Source organism: Centruroides vittatus, unplaced genomic scaffold, assembly GCF_030686945.1.
Source record: "Centruroides vittatus isolate TY-2023 unplaced genomic scaffold, ASM3068694v2 contig_10, whole genome shotgun sequence".
NCBI classification, from domain to species: Eukaryota; Metazoa; Arthropoda; class Arachnida; order Scorpiones; family Buthidae; genus Centruroides; species Centruroides vittatus.
Window position 1 is genome coordinate 5,518,292 of NW_027120658.1, and position 19,499 is coordinate 5,537,790.

Sequence of the window (19,499 nt, forward strand, 5' to 3'; positions counted from 1 at the left end):
ATGCTAATTTTAGTGCAAAGAAATAGTGTTATATCGAAGTTTGGCTGTGTATTTATATATAATTGAATTTTTTCTAGTAAATTTGAATAAATTAACATTTTATTTTGTTTGATTTGCATTTTAATTAATCCAACAATCATTTATTTCTTTAGCAAGATGTTTGCGAATATTAAAAAAAATGTCTAGGTATAAAAAAGAATTAGTTTGTAATTATGAGATTTAAAGAATTTTGAAATATTTCCTTATTATTATTAATTTTTTCTGTAATTAATTAATGACACTTGATGATTAATTCATTCAGAAAATCATAAATAAAAGAATTTTCCAGCTATTTTTTCCAACATTCATCCGAGATGAAGCGAGAGAAAACATCTTGTGATGAAGATTTACAAAAACAAAAAAATATATATTAATTTGAAAACAATTCTTAAAAATTATTTTCTTCAATTAAAAATATTATTCAGAAGCACTCGAAATAATAATTTTAAAGTATGAAAAGTATTTAAAGGAGATACGCAATGTTGTAGTAGTTAAATCATAGTTCACACAAGTAGATAAATTCAAACTTTGCAAGTTATCCTTGAGTTACTGAGAAGATTTATGCTATTAAATGTCATTTTAAGCTGAAGATTATAAAGGAGATTAAAACTAAATCTCTGGATGACATAATTTTAATACAGTTCTATATGCATATTGATTATACCATAATCCAAATAATCTCACGCGTCAAAATATAGTTACTTGAACATATTTTAAAATATACCACTTTAATTTTCAATGTAAATTGTAGGTTAATCAATGTATTTTCTTAAAAAATTTGTATTTAACCTTTAATTCGTGGAGTTTTATACGGATTTTTTATGCAAATTTTTACCGAAAAATTAAATGCCCAAAATATTGAATGCCGGCGCATATGTGTCTATCCAAAGAAAGAAATTATGATTCAAGCTCTATCCTGCTTGGATCCGAATTAATACTTTTTGTTGAATCTTTAACTTAAACGTTAATTCGGATTCAAATAATAGAAAAAATATATAATTTTTTAAAGATTTGTTTTTCCTTTGGCTTAGACATCTGATACACTAAAGACACATTCTTGTGTCAGAATAGTGTACATTTTTATATCAATTTGACGTCATTATTACATTCTTCTATATGAAAATTGCAAAAATGACGTCAATCTTGACGTAAATCTGTACACTATTCTGACGCAACGAATGCACCGTAAGAATATTGTTTGTTAATTAAGAATATTATCCACTTGGTTGTTTCACGAACAGAAATAAACAGAAACATGATGAAATTAAGGATGTATACTAATTATACAATTGAAAAGATATAAAAAAACTGTAACATTATTTTTTATATGAAGAAAAGTTTTTTTAAAGGTAGGATTTGAGCATTAAACTATATTTTTAACAAGGAACAGCACTATTTTAGAACGTAGAGATCAGTCAACAGGAGGAAAAAAAAACGAAAGTTAAGAAGAAAATACTGTGAGCTACACAAAGAAGAGAGGATTAAACAGAACGTATAAAGTGAAAGGTATTAGAGAATTAAGAAATTAACGTTGCAGAATATATCAAAGTATAAATAAACAGAAAACTAGAGCTAAGAACACAGATTGAAAGGCTTTCATTTAGTAGAAAACGTTTTAAAAAAATGTCAAGATTCTCTTACAAAAAGTGGAATGTTGCAAATTGGACATGTATAATTTATTCGAATGTAATTAGAATTAATTATATAGATTCTGACGGAGGAAAATAAACGCGGTTAAAACTTAAATCGATTAATTTGAAGTACATGACTCCAACACAAATTCGATGAAGGAAAATTATAATATAGGGATGACTAACTACGTACAAATCAGGAGTGACGTGTCGTGGATACAGATATTCACACAGAAATATCGGATATCCTGTGGGGTGGTACACTTCTAGCTATAACTTTGTTTTTAACACAACTAACGATCTATATCGAGAGTTATAAATTGGTTGCATGACCATAGCATTCGGCTTTACAAATGTCCATCCCTTCTGTATTCGAATCCTATCGATCACTCTGGGGACTTCCTGAAAAGACTTTTATATGATTCTCCTGATGATCCGATTTCCCTGTGTAAAGAACAGGAATGAGGATTTAAAAAAAAATTAAAATTATAACTTTTCTTCTCTATTTTTGATTAATAATCTCTTTTATTTTTTAATTTTACAGCTTACTGATGGGATTTTGGAAGCGGATACTTGAAAAAAAATTAAACTAGAAATCCTTTAGATAGTGATAAGAGATCGAATACGAATAAAGTGTAATGTTAAAAAGTAATTTCCATCATCGTTAAATACTTCTTAATATAAACAGGAACATTTATCATCTACTTTTGATTGGATTTACTTTCAGTTCTATCTTGGAGAGTCAATAGATCCATATGTTGTCTCTCAGTCCATCCATCCGTGTGTTATTAAGATAGTAGTCGAAGGGTTCATTCGATTGTCATCAGATTTTTTTAAATCTGAGAGATTAATTCTTATAGATCTTCGATATCCAAAAGAAAAAATATATAATAAAAAAACAATTATGTAACTCGTATATTAAGAGATTTAAGTAATCGTTCAGCTTTCATTTTGCTGTCAACAAAATAATTTCTTGTCTGATTTTAAGTTAAAAATTTACGATATTTATAATTAATACGAGCTCTTAAAACTTTTAAACCGTTATATTGATTAATTTAAGTAGGAAGTTAATTATCTTAAATTTTATATTAAAAGTTTTCTTGTCTTCAGCCATTTATAAACTTTCATTTATTGATACGAATCAGGTGAAGATAAACTAATCATAATATATATGTATATACATATTAAAAAATATGAAATTTTTCACTTAAAAACATACAAAAAAATCCATCATAAGAATGTTACAGATAAGAATTGGAACACCTAAAAAGAGAATTTATCAGTAAAAATCCTAAGAAAGAAAAATGTTTTTGAAGAATTGGTCTCATACGATTATTGAAAAATCATTATCGTTCTGTATACACAGTAAAGTTTAATGATATTTTTAACATGTAAAAGTGAATTAAATGTATCCAGAATTAAATATAATTTCTAAGAATATATACAGAAATTTTCAGACAAATTTTTAAATATTTATAGCTTAAAATTATTTTTAAAACAAGCAATAAATATTGTTACATTTTAATAATTTTAGAAAACTGAATGATGCATTTATTAAAATATTTCAACTTAAAAAATATTTAATTCATATAATAATAAATTATTTTCAATTGAAATTCGTTATAATTTAAAATGTTCTTATGCAGATAAACCGTTGTAAGAATGTTTTTTTAAAAAAATGTTTTAAAATATTAATTATCAATTTTTAATTTTAATAAAAAGTAAAATTAATTTTTAAAAATACAAAAAATTCTAATAAAACTTAATAATTTAAGGTTATAATATGACATTTCTAATGGAAACAAATTGAAGGTTCTATTTTTCTTCATTTTTCTGTATTTTACAAAAAAAATAAAAACATAAAAAAATAAAGTAAAAAGGATGAAATGAAGAGAATAACGAAAATAGGCAATTATTTCTGAAAGTATATTCAATATTTTAGCTTTAAAAATATATATTTTTTATAAAGAATCTATTTTTATAATTGAAAAAAATACAATTTTCTACGTAAACAAATAATGGGTTTGTTGGTGGATATATATATATTGTCCACAACAAAAAATATATATATATTTGTAAGCAAATTTATTTTTCTTGGTGGTCGATACACTTCAATTGAACTACTGCTTACAAAAAAAACAGAAAAAAGAAAAAATATATATATGATATTCTCTATACCAAATTTATAAAAATTAATCAAACTTTTAGTTAATTGGAAACATTCATTTGTTTTTAATGTTTATTTTTAACTCTTAACCGAAAAAATAAATAATATAAAATATTTATACGTTAAAAAAGTGTTTTTCATATATTTTTCTATCACGTTATATACAAAAAATATATTTTTTATAAGATATAACCAAGATAAAAGATCAAATTTAGAAGAAAACACTATATAAAGGGTATATTTTTTGCTAAATTTTGGATATATTTTTTACAATATTTGTAATTTAATGAATTTAATGTTTTTTTTTATTTATTTATTCATTCCTTTATATAGGTGTGTGTATGTGTGTGTGTGTAACCTTCAAACGTAAATAAAAGTAGATAGAAGGACAAGAAATTCTGAAAATGTCTATAATAAAAACATCTGTTCGAAAAGTCAAAATTTATATTTTATTTTGACTTAAAGCAATAAGGGATTGAAGGGCATTTAGATCCTTTCAATTTCAAATCTTCTTAGTGATGAGAAGAATCGAGAGAAAAGAGGAGGAGGAAGAGAAGGAAGAAAAAAAGAAAAATAAATCGCAATTTTGCTTTGAGGCACTTCAATTATACTAAGACCAAAATGCATTAGTGCAATTAAGAATAATGACAAATACCGTTTCGTCGAAGTAGCTGTGCTTTCTACAACACGAAAATATCTACAATTTTATTGGAATTACATCGAATAAACTTTAGATTTTCTTATAAATTCAAGATTTTTTTCATGATTCTCTTTCATAATTTTGAATTTAATTAAATTATCCAGCATTAAAAACAGTTGCTAACTAATCAAACTCGCAAAGTGTATTTACAGGTAAGAGAATTCTTTAATGTATAAAATGTTTATAAATTATAAATTAATTAATAAAATAATTGATTCATTTTATATAAAATTTATTATAATCAATAAATTGTAACATTTAGAATTAATGTTTATTATTTACAAATCGCGCAATTTTTACATTAAAAATGCGTTTTTAATTAAATATATAATATTAATTTAAAAATATATATATATATATGTAATAAAAAATTAATATTTTAAGAATTTTTTAGTAAATTTTATAGTATATATATCAATATATATATTTGTTTTAAACGTAAATAAAATTTATTTACTCTAATAAAATATATGTATACATTATCTCCTATATAAATGTAATATTTTTAAGGGATATCTATAGTTTATATTGAACATTCACTTTATTTTTCTGCCCTATTTAGCCTCAAGTTTTGAACTGTAATAATTCCACTCTCGGTATGTTGTTGTTATTTTTTTCTTTCTTCGCATTCATACAAATGATGTTTTCTCCAATATATGTTTATATATCTATGAAAGTTGCTTGAAAAATTACATGTTAGCTGAATGATACATTTATAAAGAAGGTTGAGAGAACATTACATCAGCAGAAGTGAATCTAAGAAAGAATTGTTGTCCGAGCAAGAGGATACTCGCGACTCACCAAGCAACCAGTTTGCCTCCAGCCATTCCTTTCTAAAATCGATGTTTCACTTTGCTAAGAAACATGAACCGAAATTGAGCAAGAATTTTTATACTTTAATAACTCTATAATTGTAACTGAACTATAGTAACAATATCTATTTCAAGTTATTTTTGTTATATATAGATTTAGGAGCTGGCAACTTAACAATTGTGCACATTCCCTACATTTTAAAACATGTTTACAGGCATGAAATGCTTATAATTTTTGTTATTCATCATATTAAGAATGGTTACAATTATATTGTATAAGATTATCATCATGGCCCTCAAACTATATGATGATAAAGATGATGATGATGATGATGCATGTTTAAAAAAAAACAAGCAAGTAATTATGTCACTCATGCGTTAAGAATGAATGCAGAGATTACATTCCATGAGATTATCATCCTTAAAATGTAGGATGTTTAATTTAGTGTTTAATGTAAAATTTTTTACTGGTACGGGTACAAGAACATGGAAAAAAAAGCACTTAAAACTTCAATATTTTATGCAAAAGCATTGATAATAATTTTATTGGATATGCAATATAGAGAAAGCTAATGCGAATTTTATAAGCTTATACCGAAATAACTTATTCAGAAAGATTCAGAAAATATTTCATTTATGAGATTTTTAAATTTTAAATTATTATGATGAAGTTATTTTTACTGATTTTTTTAAAGTTTTATTTATTTATTTTTCAAAAATATATAAAGCCTTCTTCTGTAGACTACAACAATAGAAAATAATTTATTTTATATAGATTAAAGCTTAATAAATAATAAATAAATGATTATAAAACCCTTTTAGGATATCGTAGATGATATCATTAGATATCGGATATTAGGATATCGTAGATGATTTTATTAGAGTAACGAATATTAATATTTAAAAAGGTTTCAGACGAAAAAGAAAAGGTAACTCTCTCTCTTATACTTATATATATTAGAAAATTAATTAGTAATAATATAATAGAATCAACTCTAACAACTAACACTTTGTTTACACATTTAAATTAGGTAAATATAATAAACGGAATAATCGATAATTTAATATTTTACTCTTAAAAAATTGTAATTATGTATTAATTAAGGTATAGAAATAATAAATAAACTTTTACAATTTTTATAATTAATTAATTTAGAACACAATTATTTATTTTTATATAAAATTATATTATATATATTTTAATTTTTAAGAGTATAAAGTAGATATTCAACAGAAGTAATTTTAGAATTACAAAAAAAATGAAATAAAATACAAGATAAAATATGATTAAATATTATCTTTACTTTTATTGTTATTAAGCTGTAAAACAGACTTTTATATTACGTCAAGGGAATATTTCGTACATAAACCCAAAATATCATCTGTACAACACGAATGTTTGGATTTATAGCCATAATAAGCTTTTAAAACTGTGCTTATATTAATCCTCTTGAACTTTATACTTATATTGAGTATCGATTTAATAAAAAAAACATCAAATATAAAATGTACAAAAAAAATTTAGAATTAAATCTGAATAGTTTAACGCCTAAAAAATACTTTAAATTCTTTCTAAACTTGAATTTCTGATCACAGATCCATAGCATCACTCTGAAGATGCGGATGCTGTAAAGATGCTGATGAAACTAATAAAATCTAAATTAATTTATTTACTATAAAGAATTTAATCACGATATTTTTTAAAATAAAAACAAATTAAAGATCTTTTTAAAAATGTCAAAATTATAAATAAAAGTAACATTTAAATCTGTGTTCTTTATATTGATAAAAATAAAATAGAATAAAATAAGGAATGATTGATTTAAAATAAAGCAGATTATTCAATATTTATATTTCCATTTATTTTACTTAAATAATGGAAATCAATCTGTAAAAAGGGGGTGGAAGAAGGAGTTGGAAAGGTTTTTTATAATTTAATTGCTTTTACTATCCAACATGGTTTTGTTCTTTTGAGAAAGGCATCCGATATTTTACGTCTTTCAGGAAAATCTTTAGTTCTTGTTGTGATGATTCCCAAAGCATTCTTCTTATGTTGTAAAGAAAGCGATAAGGTCAAATGAATAAAATGCTGACTGACATTGACTATTTTTCTATTATGTATGTAGAAAACTCTCTATTCTCTACACACATTTAGAACTCATTAAAAATATACGAGTTTTTATTATAAATTTATAACTTAAAACATTAAATAAAACTAAGAGTTAAATTTTTAAAACTATTTTATAAACTAATAATTACTGTGGGTATAAATAATAAATAATTCACATGTTAAATATACTTAATAAAATCGGCATGAAGTATTATGTAAAATATTATAGGAAATTATGGTAATTATACGATGGTACTATATAACTATAAACATTGTTATCTTCCTTTATGTATTATATATGTATTGGTAGACATATTTGTTGTGCACTAGTACACACAAATACAACTGTAGAATACACTGGGTAGTGTTTTCTGATAATATTTATTCCGAAAACACAACCTAGTGTATTGTGTCACATAATGCTTTGAAGTGTTTTATTTTTTGGTGTTCTTAAATAATACTATCTTATATTGGTTTTTGAGTGTTTATTACATAATTAGTTTATTGTAGTTTTTCACATATTAATTTAGTGTTTATTTTTGTATTGTTTTAGTATCTTATTCCCATGTTGTTTGTGTTTTATTCTTATATTTTAAAACATTTCTATTTTTAATATTGATTTTCGTAATGTAGTATCTTATTCTCTTATTATTTTAGTGTTTTATTTTCGTATTGTTCTGTGTTTATTCTTTTATTATTTTATATTCATTCTTATATTGTTTTATTGTTTTATTTTGATATCGTGTCAGTGTTTTATTCTTATATTATTGTAGTATTTATTCTATTGTTACCTTGATCTATTCCAATATTATTCTAATGTTTAATTTAATTTTCAAATATTTTTAATATCAAACACTACTTTGCTTGTATATTTTGGTGTTTCATCTCTATATTTAGTGTTAGAATTATTGTATTTAAATACAAAGCACTTTATTCTTAAAATAAGCAAAAAATATTTTTCTATTTACTAAAATATGAAAAGCTTTGATAAAAAAATTCAATTTTAATTCAATTTTATTATAAATAAAGATATAAAAGATTTGATTAGAAGAATATTAAATGAAATGTCTTTTTTTTTGTTATAAAATCTTCACAAAATAAATAAATTTATTCGTGAACTTAATAATTTTTCTCTTTTTTTTACACGTAAAAACTACATTAATAATTTTTAAAGAATACAAAACTCATAATTTTATATTTAATCAACAAAATTGTTTATTTATTTTTAAAATTTATATTAAATTATAAGTGAATTTATTGAATTCTTTTATTAAAATAAAAGCGAGATTTTAAATAAAAATAATTAAATATAAAAAAAATATAGTTTATTTTCTTTTTATTTTAGAAATTAAACTAAAAAAATAAGATATTATTTTTGAATTTAAAATATAATTTTTGTCACATTGCCAATATTATATATTTTTTTACAGAATTTAGACATAATAAAAGAAAAAATATATTATTTTTGTTAATAAATACATCAAAAATATGGTAAAAATGTTTTTTAAAATATTATTTACACACCCAATAAATAATTTGAGAAAAAATAAAGTGGAATTAATTTAATTTTATACATTTTAAACAGTACTTAAAGTGCTAATAACTTATCAAATTTCAAGCTTATTTTTAAATAAAAATTGTAAAAAATTCGACTTTATTATTATTTTTTATATTATTATTTCTTGTTTCTTTAGATTTAACATTTTTGAATTTTATTTGGTTTTTTTCTTTTTACAAATTTTCTCGTCACATATTTCTCGACACTTACAATACTTTTCTAATATTTTGTCCGTGCTTGTTACTCCATACTTTGTTCATTGGAATTCAATACTGCTGTTTCCATCTCGTCAATTTACGTAATATCGTTGCATTAAGTTTAAAGCGTAAACGTTTTATATATATATATATATATTTTTTTTTTAAGGTAGCACCATTGGTTTAAAATAATATATATATATATATATATATAAATCTAGAGTAGCGCTTTCTGCATTTAAAATTCACATTTGGATAAAATAATACTTGAAAAAAACTGTTGCAAACAGAATAATTTTTTTCTATTTTTTGTCTTTTTTTTCCCTTACTTGAAATGTGACTATTACTGTCTTAACATATAAATATAGCAAATCATTAGTTGTCTAGAACATTTTTACCATTACATTCGGAGTTGTCACTTTGATTATACACCATCCCTTATCATTAATGTAAATTCCAAGTGATTTCCGATATCAGGAGCTATCCTCCATAAAAATTGGATAGACTGTGTACTGGTTAGTGTTTATCTTACTATTATTGATTACATCACAAAATAAAAATAATCTCAATTTATATTTGTATATAAACATTTTCTTGGGGGGAAGAATTAACACCGTCATTTACCATTATATTAATAATAAAAAATAATAGTAAAATTTGTAAATGGTTAAATGCAATTATTTTTTTTTATAATTACAGATAAAGTAATTAAATTTATTTATATTATTAATTTTGATTTAAATTAATAATGTATGAAGCTTCTCTCAAAGAATGTTGCAGTTTATTTCCAGGTCACGAATTGTTGTTCAGTTGAGATAAATATTTCATATATATAATAACGCACTACTACATTCGTGGTAATTAACTCTATTGTGTTTAATATTATACTCATTATTCTTATATTTCGCTTATTTATCCTTATAGAAATATCAGAATTTTTTTATATTTTCATATTTAATTTATTATATATTTCGGTCATTTAAAATTAAATATTATACTTAGAATATTAGTTTAATTAGTTCAGAATATAATATTAAACAGCTCTTTACGTACTAAGTACTTCTAAGTACTTCTTTAGAATACTGATTTTTAGAAGAAAATGCTTAGAGTATTTATTTTTCTTCTTAAAATTAGCAATGCTAAGCAGTATTTAAGTACTTTACTTAATGTAAGGTACTTAAATTTAGTGTTTAGATTTAGAATGTTTAGAATTAAAATTGGGTTTAGACTTAGAATACATGTTTTTTAATTGCTTAGATCAGCCTACATATTAAATATATATGTTTTTACAATAAAATTATTATGTTCTACTTATAATATTTATTTTTAGATAAAATTATTTAGAATTAATTTATTATTTTTATTTATTTTTTAAACTACTTCTACACAAAATCTCTATTTTTTTTAAACAGCATTTTATTTCGTGTAAATAAGTAAGAATATTTCTTATTTACATTCAGAATATTTTCATATTAAAAATATTGTTTACAATCTTTTTAAGTATAAATTATTTATTTTTAGAATAAAACTACTTAAATACAATTTAGAATTGTTTATTTTATTTATTAATAATTTAAATAAAAAAAAATTCTGTTTAAAATTCGCTTAGATACAGAATATTTTAGAAGATAATACGTATATTGCATTTATCCTCAGAATATTTAATTTATAAAAGAAACTTCATTAAAGTTAGATAAATAAAACTCGATTATTTGTCGAAATTATACAATAAATTGAAGTATGATATATTTTGATTGCTATCACACAAACCGAATAATCGATACGAAGAATGCAAAGATACATTAAACATCTTGCATGGGTGAGCATTGCCACTCAGATAGCCTGAAGATAAGAAATGCAGCCAAGTTTAGACAGTAAATACAATATATCTCCACTATTTACAGTAATATTGATGCAATTAAATCTCTCCCCGCTCTTTCTGATACTTACTTAAAAGATTAATTTTAAATAAAAACTCAATAAAATAATAAATAATACAAATTGATTTATAAATTCTAAATGCAAAACATGTTTATCATACTTTAGCATAAAGTATATAATGTTTATTTATTTTACTAAGTTCATTTATATTTTAAGGAAAACAGTTTTTTTCGAATAAATGAATTATTAATAAATAAAGCACTGTTAAAAATTTATTCCTATTTTCAAAAAACACTTGTTAATAATTAATTCCGTTGTTAGAAAAGTATAACGCCTGGGGTTGCTATAGATTATAACTTGATATAAATACGTAAATATTTTTAATAAAAATTCGATTTTTTAAAGTAAAATAATAATAACTTTATACTATAAAAATCTATTTTCTCCCTCGTATAATTCGATACGTGTATATATAGGCTATATACTTGTATTACTAGTAGTAGTAGTTATAGTAGTGTTGCATTCCTGATTGCTTGGAAAGATATGCTGAAGCTATTCCAACGATTTTTATCAATACAGCCACCATCTTCTTATGATAAGAAATCACGAAAAGTCAATTCACGTATGAATCCTCGAGAGCTTACCCTGGTAAGAATTGTCAGTAAAGCTTACCTCCTTCGGCTTCACACGTTAGAACTAGTGATTCGCCTTCATTGTAAGGTCCAATGAGTCCTTTCACTTGTTTCCCACTCGAATCTTTGATGACTGGCTTTGATGGAGGAACTGAACCATAAAAATAAAATTTTACTACTTATGACAAATAAAGAAAAGGTAAAAATAATAATAAATAAAAAGTCAAATGTAATTAGCTTATTAGTTATTTATTTACTTTTTTCCTATTTAAATTCTCAAATTATGATAAATTTCGCGGTTGACATTATCAAACCCGACCGTCGTTTACTAATTAAAACCTCTATTAACAGCGTCATCTGAGTAGGACGTTCGTGTCGATAATAGTCCAACTTAATTCACCAACACGTTCATATATATTCAGCTATGTTAAACAGTTAACTAGTGAATTATATTTTAACAAAACCAATAAATTTGATAACAGTTTAAAAATTTGTTAAAACTTTCATATAAAAATCAATAGTAGCGTATAAAATGTGGTTGCAGTAGTAGTAGTAGGAGGAGGAGGAGGCTACATAACTACTGAATTATTTAGTTTCGTGCTTGGTCTTTATATATATATAAATATATAAAATAAAATAATAAAAAAATCTATCAGTATGATATTGTGTGAGGAAAGTAATACGTCATGACAAGTTAAAATGGATTCCTAATGGATTACTGGTATCTGAATAATTTAATGACAGTTAGAGTTTAAAGTTAATGTAAGGTTGTTTAATTCAATAAATTTATTTTAAATATTTTATATACATATTGTCAAAGAAGTTGCATCTTGAAAAAGCATTTAATGTCCTTTCTTTCTTCTTTTTTTAACCTAATATTAAGATAGAATGTTGAGGTAGAGTAATGCAACAGCCACGAGACACAAAGTGCTGAATCCATCGATTTGTCCAAATGTATAAGACCAGAAAGTATCTTTTTTTTAAGTATAGAATGTTTCAGATATATCTCTGTGATATTTCCCAACAGTATATGTTGTCATGATTCTGTTTTGTGTAATGCATTGTTTGATAAATTGAGTGGTGCATTCGGGCAGGGATAATTGTTTGCAGCAAATAAAAATGACTTTAAAATGCAAAAAATAAAAATAAAAAATAATGAGAGTAGAATTTCTCGTTTGGTAAACATAAATAATCATCTAAGCATACTTTATGTATACACATAAATATTTACACTAGTTAATGAACGTATCGATATCGTATAAACTTTACTTTATTATTTTGTACAGAACTCATTAACTAAACTCCATCGTAGATAAATATTTCATTTAAAAAAGTAATTTGATAATTATGTAGATGTTTGCTTGCGTGTTTAAAACAGAAAATTCAAAATATTGTAAAATCCATAATTCATCAGACTCTTTAAATAAAAGTTATTACTTATATCACGAGATTAAGTCAGCAGCTAAATAACTAAAATCACCATTTTTGTTAAACAATTAAAATATATATATATATATATAAATATATATTTTTTTACATTATTTTCTACAGTAATTAATTATTTTAACATTCATTTATTTAAAAAAAAGAGAGAGAGACAGAGAAATGAATTAAAATATGATAACACATTTCAACCATAAAGATTAAAAAAAATTTGCAAACTCATGAAAGCTTACAATTTGTTTTAAAATTAATAACATTTACCTTCATTTATCAAGAATATTGCATTAAAATAAAAATGAAAAAAATGTAAAAAAAGTTTCGCAGTTTTGGCAATAATTCGATATAACTAGATAAATGAACTTCGATGTGGGAGCAATTTTCTACACTATTTAAATTTTCTGCTCTTCGTCACTTCAGCTAAATATCTTCTCAATTTTTAATATATTTTTTTTTATTTTGTTTCTGAATTTTATTTATGTCTAATGTTTTTATCGTTTTCTTCGATACAAATTTTGTATGTAATAAGCTTGCTGTAATTAATTTTAATTCCGTTGATAATTAGAAAACGAAATTTAAATATGCATGTAATGTTTCTCAACTGGTAAGTCGCGAACACTTACACGACTCGAGTTAATGTTACGAATATACTACTTACAAACTAATATTATAAATGTTCTAACGTAATAATAATATAGATAGATTTTTAATATACTGTTTAATATACTACTAATATAATGTTATGAATGCACTAATGTCACCTGTGCACTTCTAGCAAGGTAATGTTACGAATGTTCTTGTGGTACACTAAGACTATATACATTCCTAATATGCGAATGTTACAAATATAATTATAAAATACTATTGTTTGCACCCACAAATACACCTACACCTACACATCATCCGCATACAAACACGCTTCTAGTACATTAACATTACGAATGTTCTAATACACTAATACAATAAAACCTGTGTAAACCGGAACAGCGAGATTCCGGTTTACACAGGTTTTACAGGCTTTACTGTAGTAAGACCTTTAATACGTCAAATTAGGAAAATTCAACTTGTCGAATTTTCCTAATTTGAGGTATTAGAAGAAGAAAACAAAAACAAAAAAAAAATAAATTTATTTTCTTAAATAATAATAGTAATATTTAAAAATGACACCAGAGAAAAAATATATTCTGGAAAATTTCCACAAAATATCTAAGAAAACATTTCTATATTGTATAGATTTTACTTTCTGATCAAGTCAATAAATTCGAACGTTTGAGAATGTTTTATCTTATTGTATTGAATCAACTAATACATAATTTACAAGTAACAAATGTTGGAATTTTCTTATTTTCACATTTTAATTTAAATATTTTAACTCTCGTATATATGGAAAACAAACACAACTTTAGATATTACCAAACATAAAATTTAGTTTAAAATAAAATTATTAATGTATTTTCCGAAAAAAAAAAATTTGAAATTTCTACAGAAACTCTTGTGATTGCTCTTTCTATTTATGGAAAGTTTCCCTTTTATCTTATACAAGTTTAAGTTAAAATTATAAAAAGCATAACATTAACACGTATGTAATGCATAAAAATATAATACATTTTATTTGGTGAGCTTCATTCGAATCTTATGTGTACTTTATTCTAAAAAAATAATCCAAAAATACGTAGATTTTACGGTTTCTTTATGTACAGACACACATACGCACACATATATATAATGTGCTTGAGAATTTAGATTTTTTTTAGAAGCGTTTATATTTAAGAATATTTTAGTTCGTAAAATGTAAACATTTTATATATTGTTCTGTTGTTTTTTCAGGGAAAAAACTATATTTTGTTTTAGTATTTTGTACATCTGCACAACTTTTTGTTTACAGTAAACAATATTTGTAGAAATCTCCCCCCTCTCTCTTTATTGTCTGATACCATTTCTAAGATTAAAACCCTCAGGATGTCAAAATTCTTCATTTATTTATTTATTGTTTTGAATTTAAATCAATTTTAGATAATATTAAACCTAATTTTCTTACAATATAAATAATATACACTGTACAGTACATTCTACATAAAAAATAAATATATAGCAAGCCTGAGGTGAGGTAAATACGATTTTAAAGTACAAAATTCTTATAAAAATTGAATTAATTGATTAAACTATATTTACTAACACATTAAAATTAAACTTTATTAATATAAATTTATCTTATCTTCTAAATTCCATTATAATCTTCCAAGCATCACCTATGTACTTAAATTGGTAGTTCTGTCAATATTATGATTGTATCAATACCGGATTATCTAAATATTTAAAGCTCATATGTATACAATATCAATTTTAAATAACTTATCTTAAAATGTCATTAATTTATAAGTTACTTCTTGTATTTTTATTTAGAAAATTTTAAATTTCTTAACACAAAACATTTAATATTTTGTTTTTTTATGATAAATATATAAATAATTTATTATAACTTTAGTATTTTTTAACATATGTATCTAGTATAAAATGATTGTTTCATATATATAATTTACATGAAATTTGTTTATTTTTCTTACATTTTCTTTTCTGTAGAAGCTTAAATTATACAATTTTCAATTTTAAAGCTTTCTCTTTCGATAATGCTGTATCAACTATTTTACTTCTATCATGCTATTTAAATTATTTATTCTTGGTAAAAGTATTTAAATTATTTATTTTAAAGAATTTCTGTATAAGAAAATGTTCTTTTTGAATTCGAAAAATATATTTATAGTCCATATTTTTATCAAAGTAAAGCAGAGAAACTCTCATCTGTTATCTTGTGCTTAGTAAAAGCTCAATCGTTTTACTTTAAAAAAATTATTAATTTATAATATTTATTTAAATAAAATAAGTTTTATAATAAATAAACTTTTAAAGAAATTAAGTTTATTCAAGTTATTTTTTGAAATTAAAATCAAACAAACTCGTCTGTCATCATGCATTTCTAAAGAACCCATTTTCTTAGGTTATGTAACATGCAAAATTATTAAGTAATGTTTATTTTAAATAAATAAATAAATAAAACGAGTTTTGTAATAAATAAACTTAAAAATTTAACTTTATTTACATTATTTTTTAAAATTAAAATCAAGTGAATTCATCTTGTTCTATAAATTTTTGAGTTCTAAAGAACTCAAAAAGTTATACAACTCGTAAAATTATTAATTTATAATATTTTTAGAAATAACAAGTAAAGCTACAAATTTTTTAATATATAAATTAATTTTTTCTATAACTTTTTTCAAATTATTATGTTTAAATCATCGATTTTCTTGAAAAAGATCCTAAAAGTTATCTACATAAGCTGGTATTTATATTAAATTCAATTTTTTATAATGATCTGTCTTAATAAATCAAAATAGAATTGATTAAACATTCATATTTAAGCTTTTTACAATATTTATACGGTAAAATATGTAAATTTTTTAGAATATTTATCGCAATAACCATTCTTTTTTCTTGTATATAAGCTGATTATCCTTCTGAGTGATGCTCAAAATTACATCAAATCCATCACATTTACCATGGAAAAATTTTCATTTATTAATTTTTCTTTTCATATTATAAACAAAAATTTTGAAAATTTTTTTTGTTTTAATTTTGTAGAAAATATTTATATATAAATATAAATTATTTGCTAATATAAGTTCACATAAATTTTCTTCTTTAATAGTGGAATGTAATATAAAATATATTGATAAAATATGACTACCTTTTAGTTAAAAATATTAAACTATCTTTCAGAATTTTATAGCTATGATAAAAAGGAATAAAAATACTTTTTAAAGTTATCAATAAATCAAACATAAATGTAATTTTACATATAAAAAATATCTATATAAGGCTATTTAAAGTATTATTTTTTATGCAGATCCCAGCAAATATAATAAATAAAATTATTTAAAATTAGAAATAAATAAAAATATTTTATGTATAATTTAATCTTAAAATTCTTCTGTAATATGCCTAATACAATATACTTATATTATATCTTTTGTAGCAATTTTTTGATTGAATTTTAAAGTTTTGATATATAACAATTTATAGCCACTGTATATTATAAAAATTATTTTTTAAAAATCAAGAATTTTATGTGACTCGAGGGGTGTTTAAATAATTTTTAAGAAAATAACTTGTTAACTTAATAAACTGTTGAATAAATTATGCTAATTGAGTGTTTTTTTAATGTAAAATATATTATATATTAATATGAAAATTTATTCTTTAAATGGAAATTTAATCAGCTTTATTTTGATAAATTATTATATTTTTATTAATTATTAGAGTTATTATTACAGTAATTAAAATTCTTGATTTAAAAGAAAAATAATTTTAATGTATAATTACTGTAATTTGTGTTACATTTTAACTTTAATAATGCATTAAAAATTGCTATAAAAGATATATTTTTATAAAAGATTTTTAAAATAAAAAAAAGTTTTTATGTAATTTATTCTAATTTTAAATAATTTAAATTATATATATTTTTAAATATATTAAGGTTATGTAAATAATGAAGGTTATATAAAAAATTACAAGTAAACAGTATATAAATTAAGTTATAAATTTTTTTTTTTACTAGTTATTAAATTCAAAACTTAGTTTCGAAGTTTTAATGAGGATTTTTTGTAAATTTTTATCAATTTTGTTAAAGTTAGTGAATTAAATTTACATAAAAACTTTACAATAAATTTATTTACAAGAATTTCAGTACACTAAATCGTGTAGAAAAATATACTTCAGTACCTCAAAAATGTATAAAAAAATTAATATAAAATTTATTTTTATAATTTAAATAATAAAATATTTAGTAGAGCAACAACAATTTTATATTGTATTAAATTATCTAAATAATACATTTAGACACGTGAGTATTATCTGTAAAGTGATATTATTTCGTTGTCAATTTAATTTAATATATAACTTGACCGATCCCATTTTACATTTGAGTAAGCTTAACTTTATTTATATGAATAAGATTATTTTTACGAGTGATTCCCCTAATTATCCATAGATTAGTATTTTGATACACAAGAATAATAAGTTATGTTCAATTAGCATCAAAAGATGTCCCCCCTTCCCTTTTGTAAAGGGTTATTTTCCTTTAAACACCAGGCTATTCATTCATTTGATGAACGATTAACTTTTGGAACAAAATATGATTTATGAAGACAATCTGTAAAGTCGTCAGAACAAATTTATTACATGTCAGCATCTTTCCATGTGGAAGAAGAATGCCTCACATATCAAGCACTAAACTAAAACTGGTGAAAGAAACACTGTATTTTTTCCTGTTTTAAAAAGCTATATACACAATTTCCTGTTCTTCAAGCTTTATGATTAGAAAGAAGAAGAAGAAGAAGAAGGAAGCTAATTTTCTAAAATAAGAAATCTTATATATTTTAATTAACTTTTTTATTTTAATAAAATATAGGAGAGAAATAGAGAGAAAGAGAGAGCGAGAAAAAAATGGAGAAATGTATCTTTCAATCCCATCAACAAATTATTATTGATTACGATTTCATAAAGATTACAAGCTATTTAAGTTGAAAGTAAACATGATACATTTACAATAAAAGAAAAAAGTACATTCTAATAAATCATTTTTGAAATTGGAAAAAATATAATAAAAAATAAATATAGGAAAATAAAATATATAACCGTTGATGCTACAAGAGACTATGATGTAGTTGGATGTAGAAGATGATACTGGTGATGAATTTATTGTATTTTGTGATAAATGAGATTATTTGTTACTGATAAATTATTGACTCGTACTCAATTCTTTTATATATATTTATTTATTTACTTAAATTTTAACAATAATATTGAGATGGTAAGTTAAACAAACAATCATGGTCGTTGTGTACTTAATATTTCATTTAAAATTGGCAAAGAATCAACTTAACAACTGAAAATTAAACCTTAAAAAATGTAATTTCTTTCACAGAAATTAAAGAAATAATTTTCAATTTTTAAATACTCTTTCTTCTTATAAACAGTATTAAAAATTTGATGAGAAGATAGTATTTTAATTTATTTAGAAAATTACTTTAGAATTTATAAACTATATTATATATTGTTTTTTGTTTTCTTTTGAATGAATTCAAAATTTAAATTTTTGGTTAAAATAAACAACGTAAACACGATTTTTACCATGTAAATGTGAAATATGTTGGGTTATAAGAGAGGAGATGGATACAGCTCAGGTGTAAAAAATGTCATAGATTAAACATACGTTTAGGAGATGTTCTATGGTTGATACAAATCCGAAAGGACAGGAGAGAAATGGTAATGTATAT

At 22.5% G+C, this 19,499-nt stretch overlaps 1 protein-coding gene across 2 annotated transcripts in view; it reads right to left on the reverse strand.

The window, feature by feature from the left end:
* Positions 1-19,499, reverse strand: part of LOC136976645 (protein turtle-like) — a 163,957-nt gene that overhangs the window by 122,566 nt on the left and 21,892 nt on the right. For both annotated transcript variants that reach the window (XM_067272031.1, XM_067272095.1), the window contains exon 3: positions 11,768-11,878. In XM_067272031.1, the coding sequence (XP_067128132.1) occupies positions 11,768-11,878 (111 nt within the window). The remainder of the gene's footprint in view (positions 1-11,767; positions 11,879-19,499) is intronic.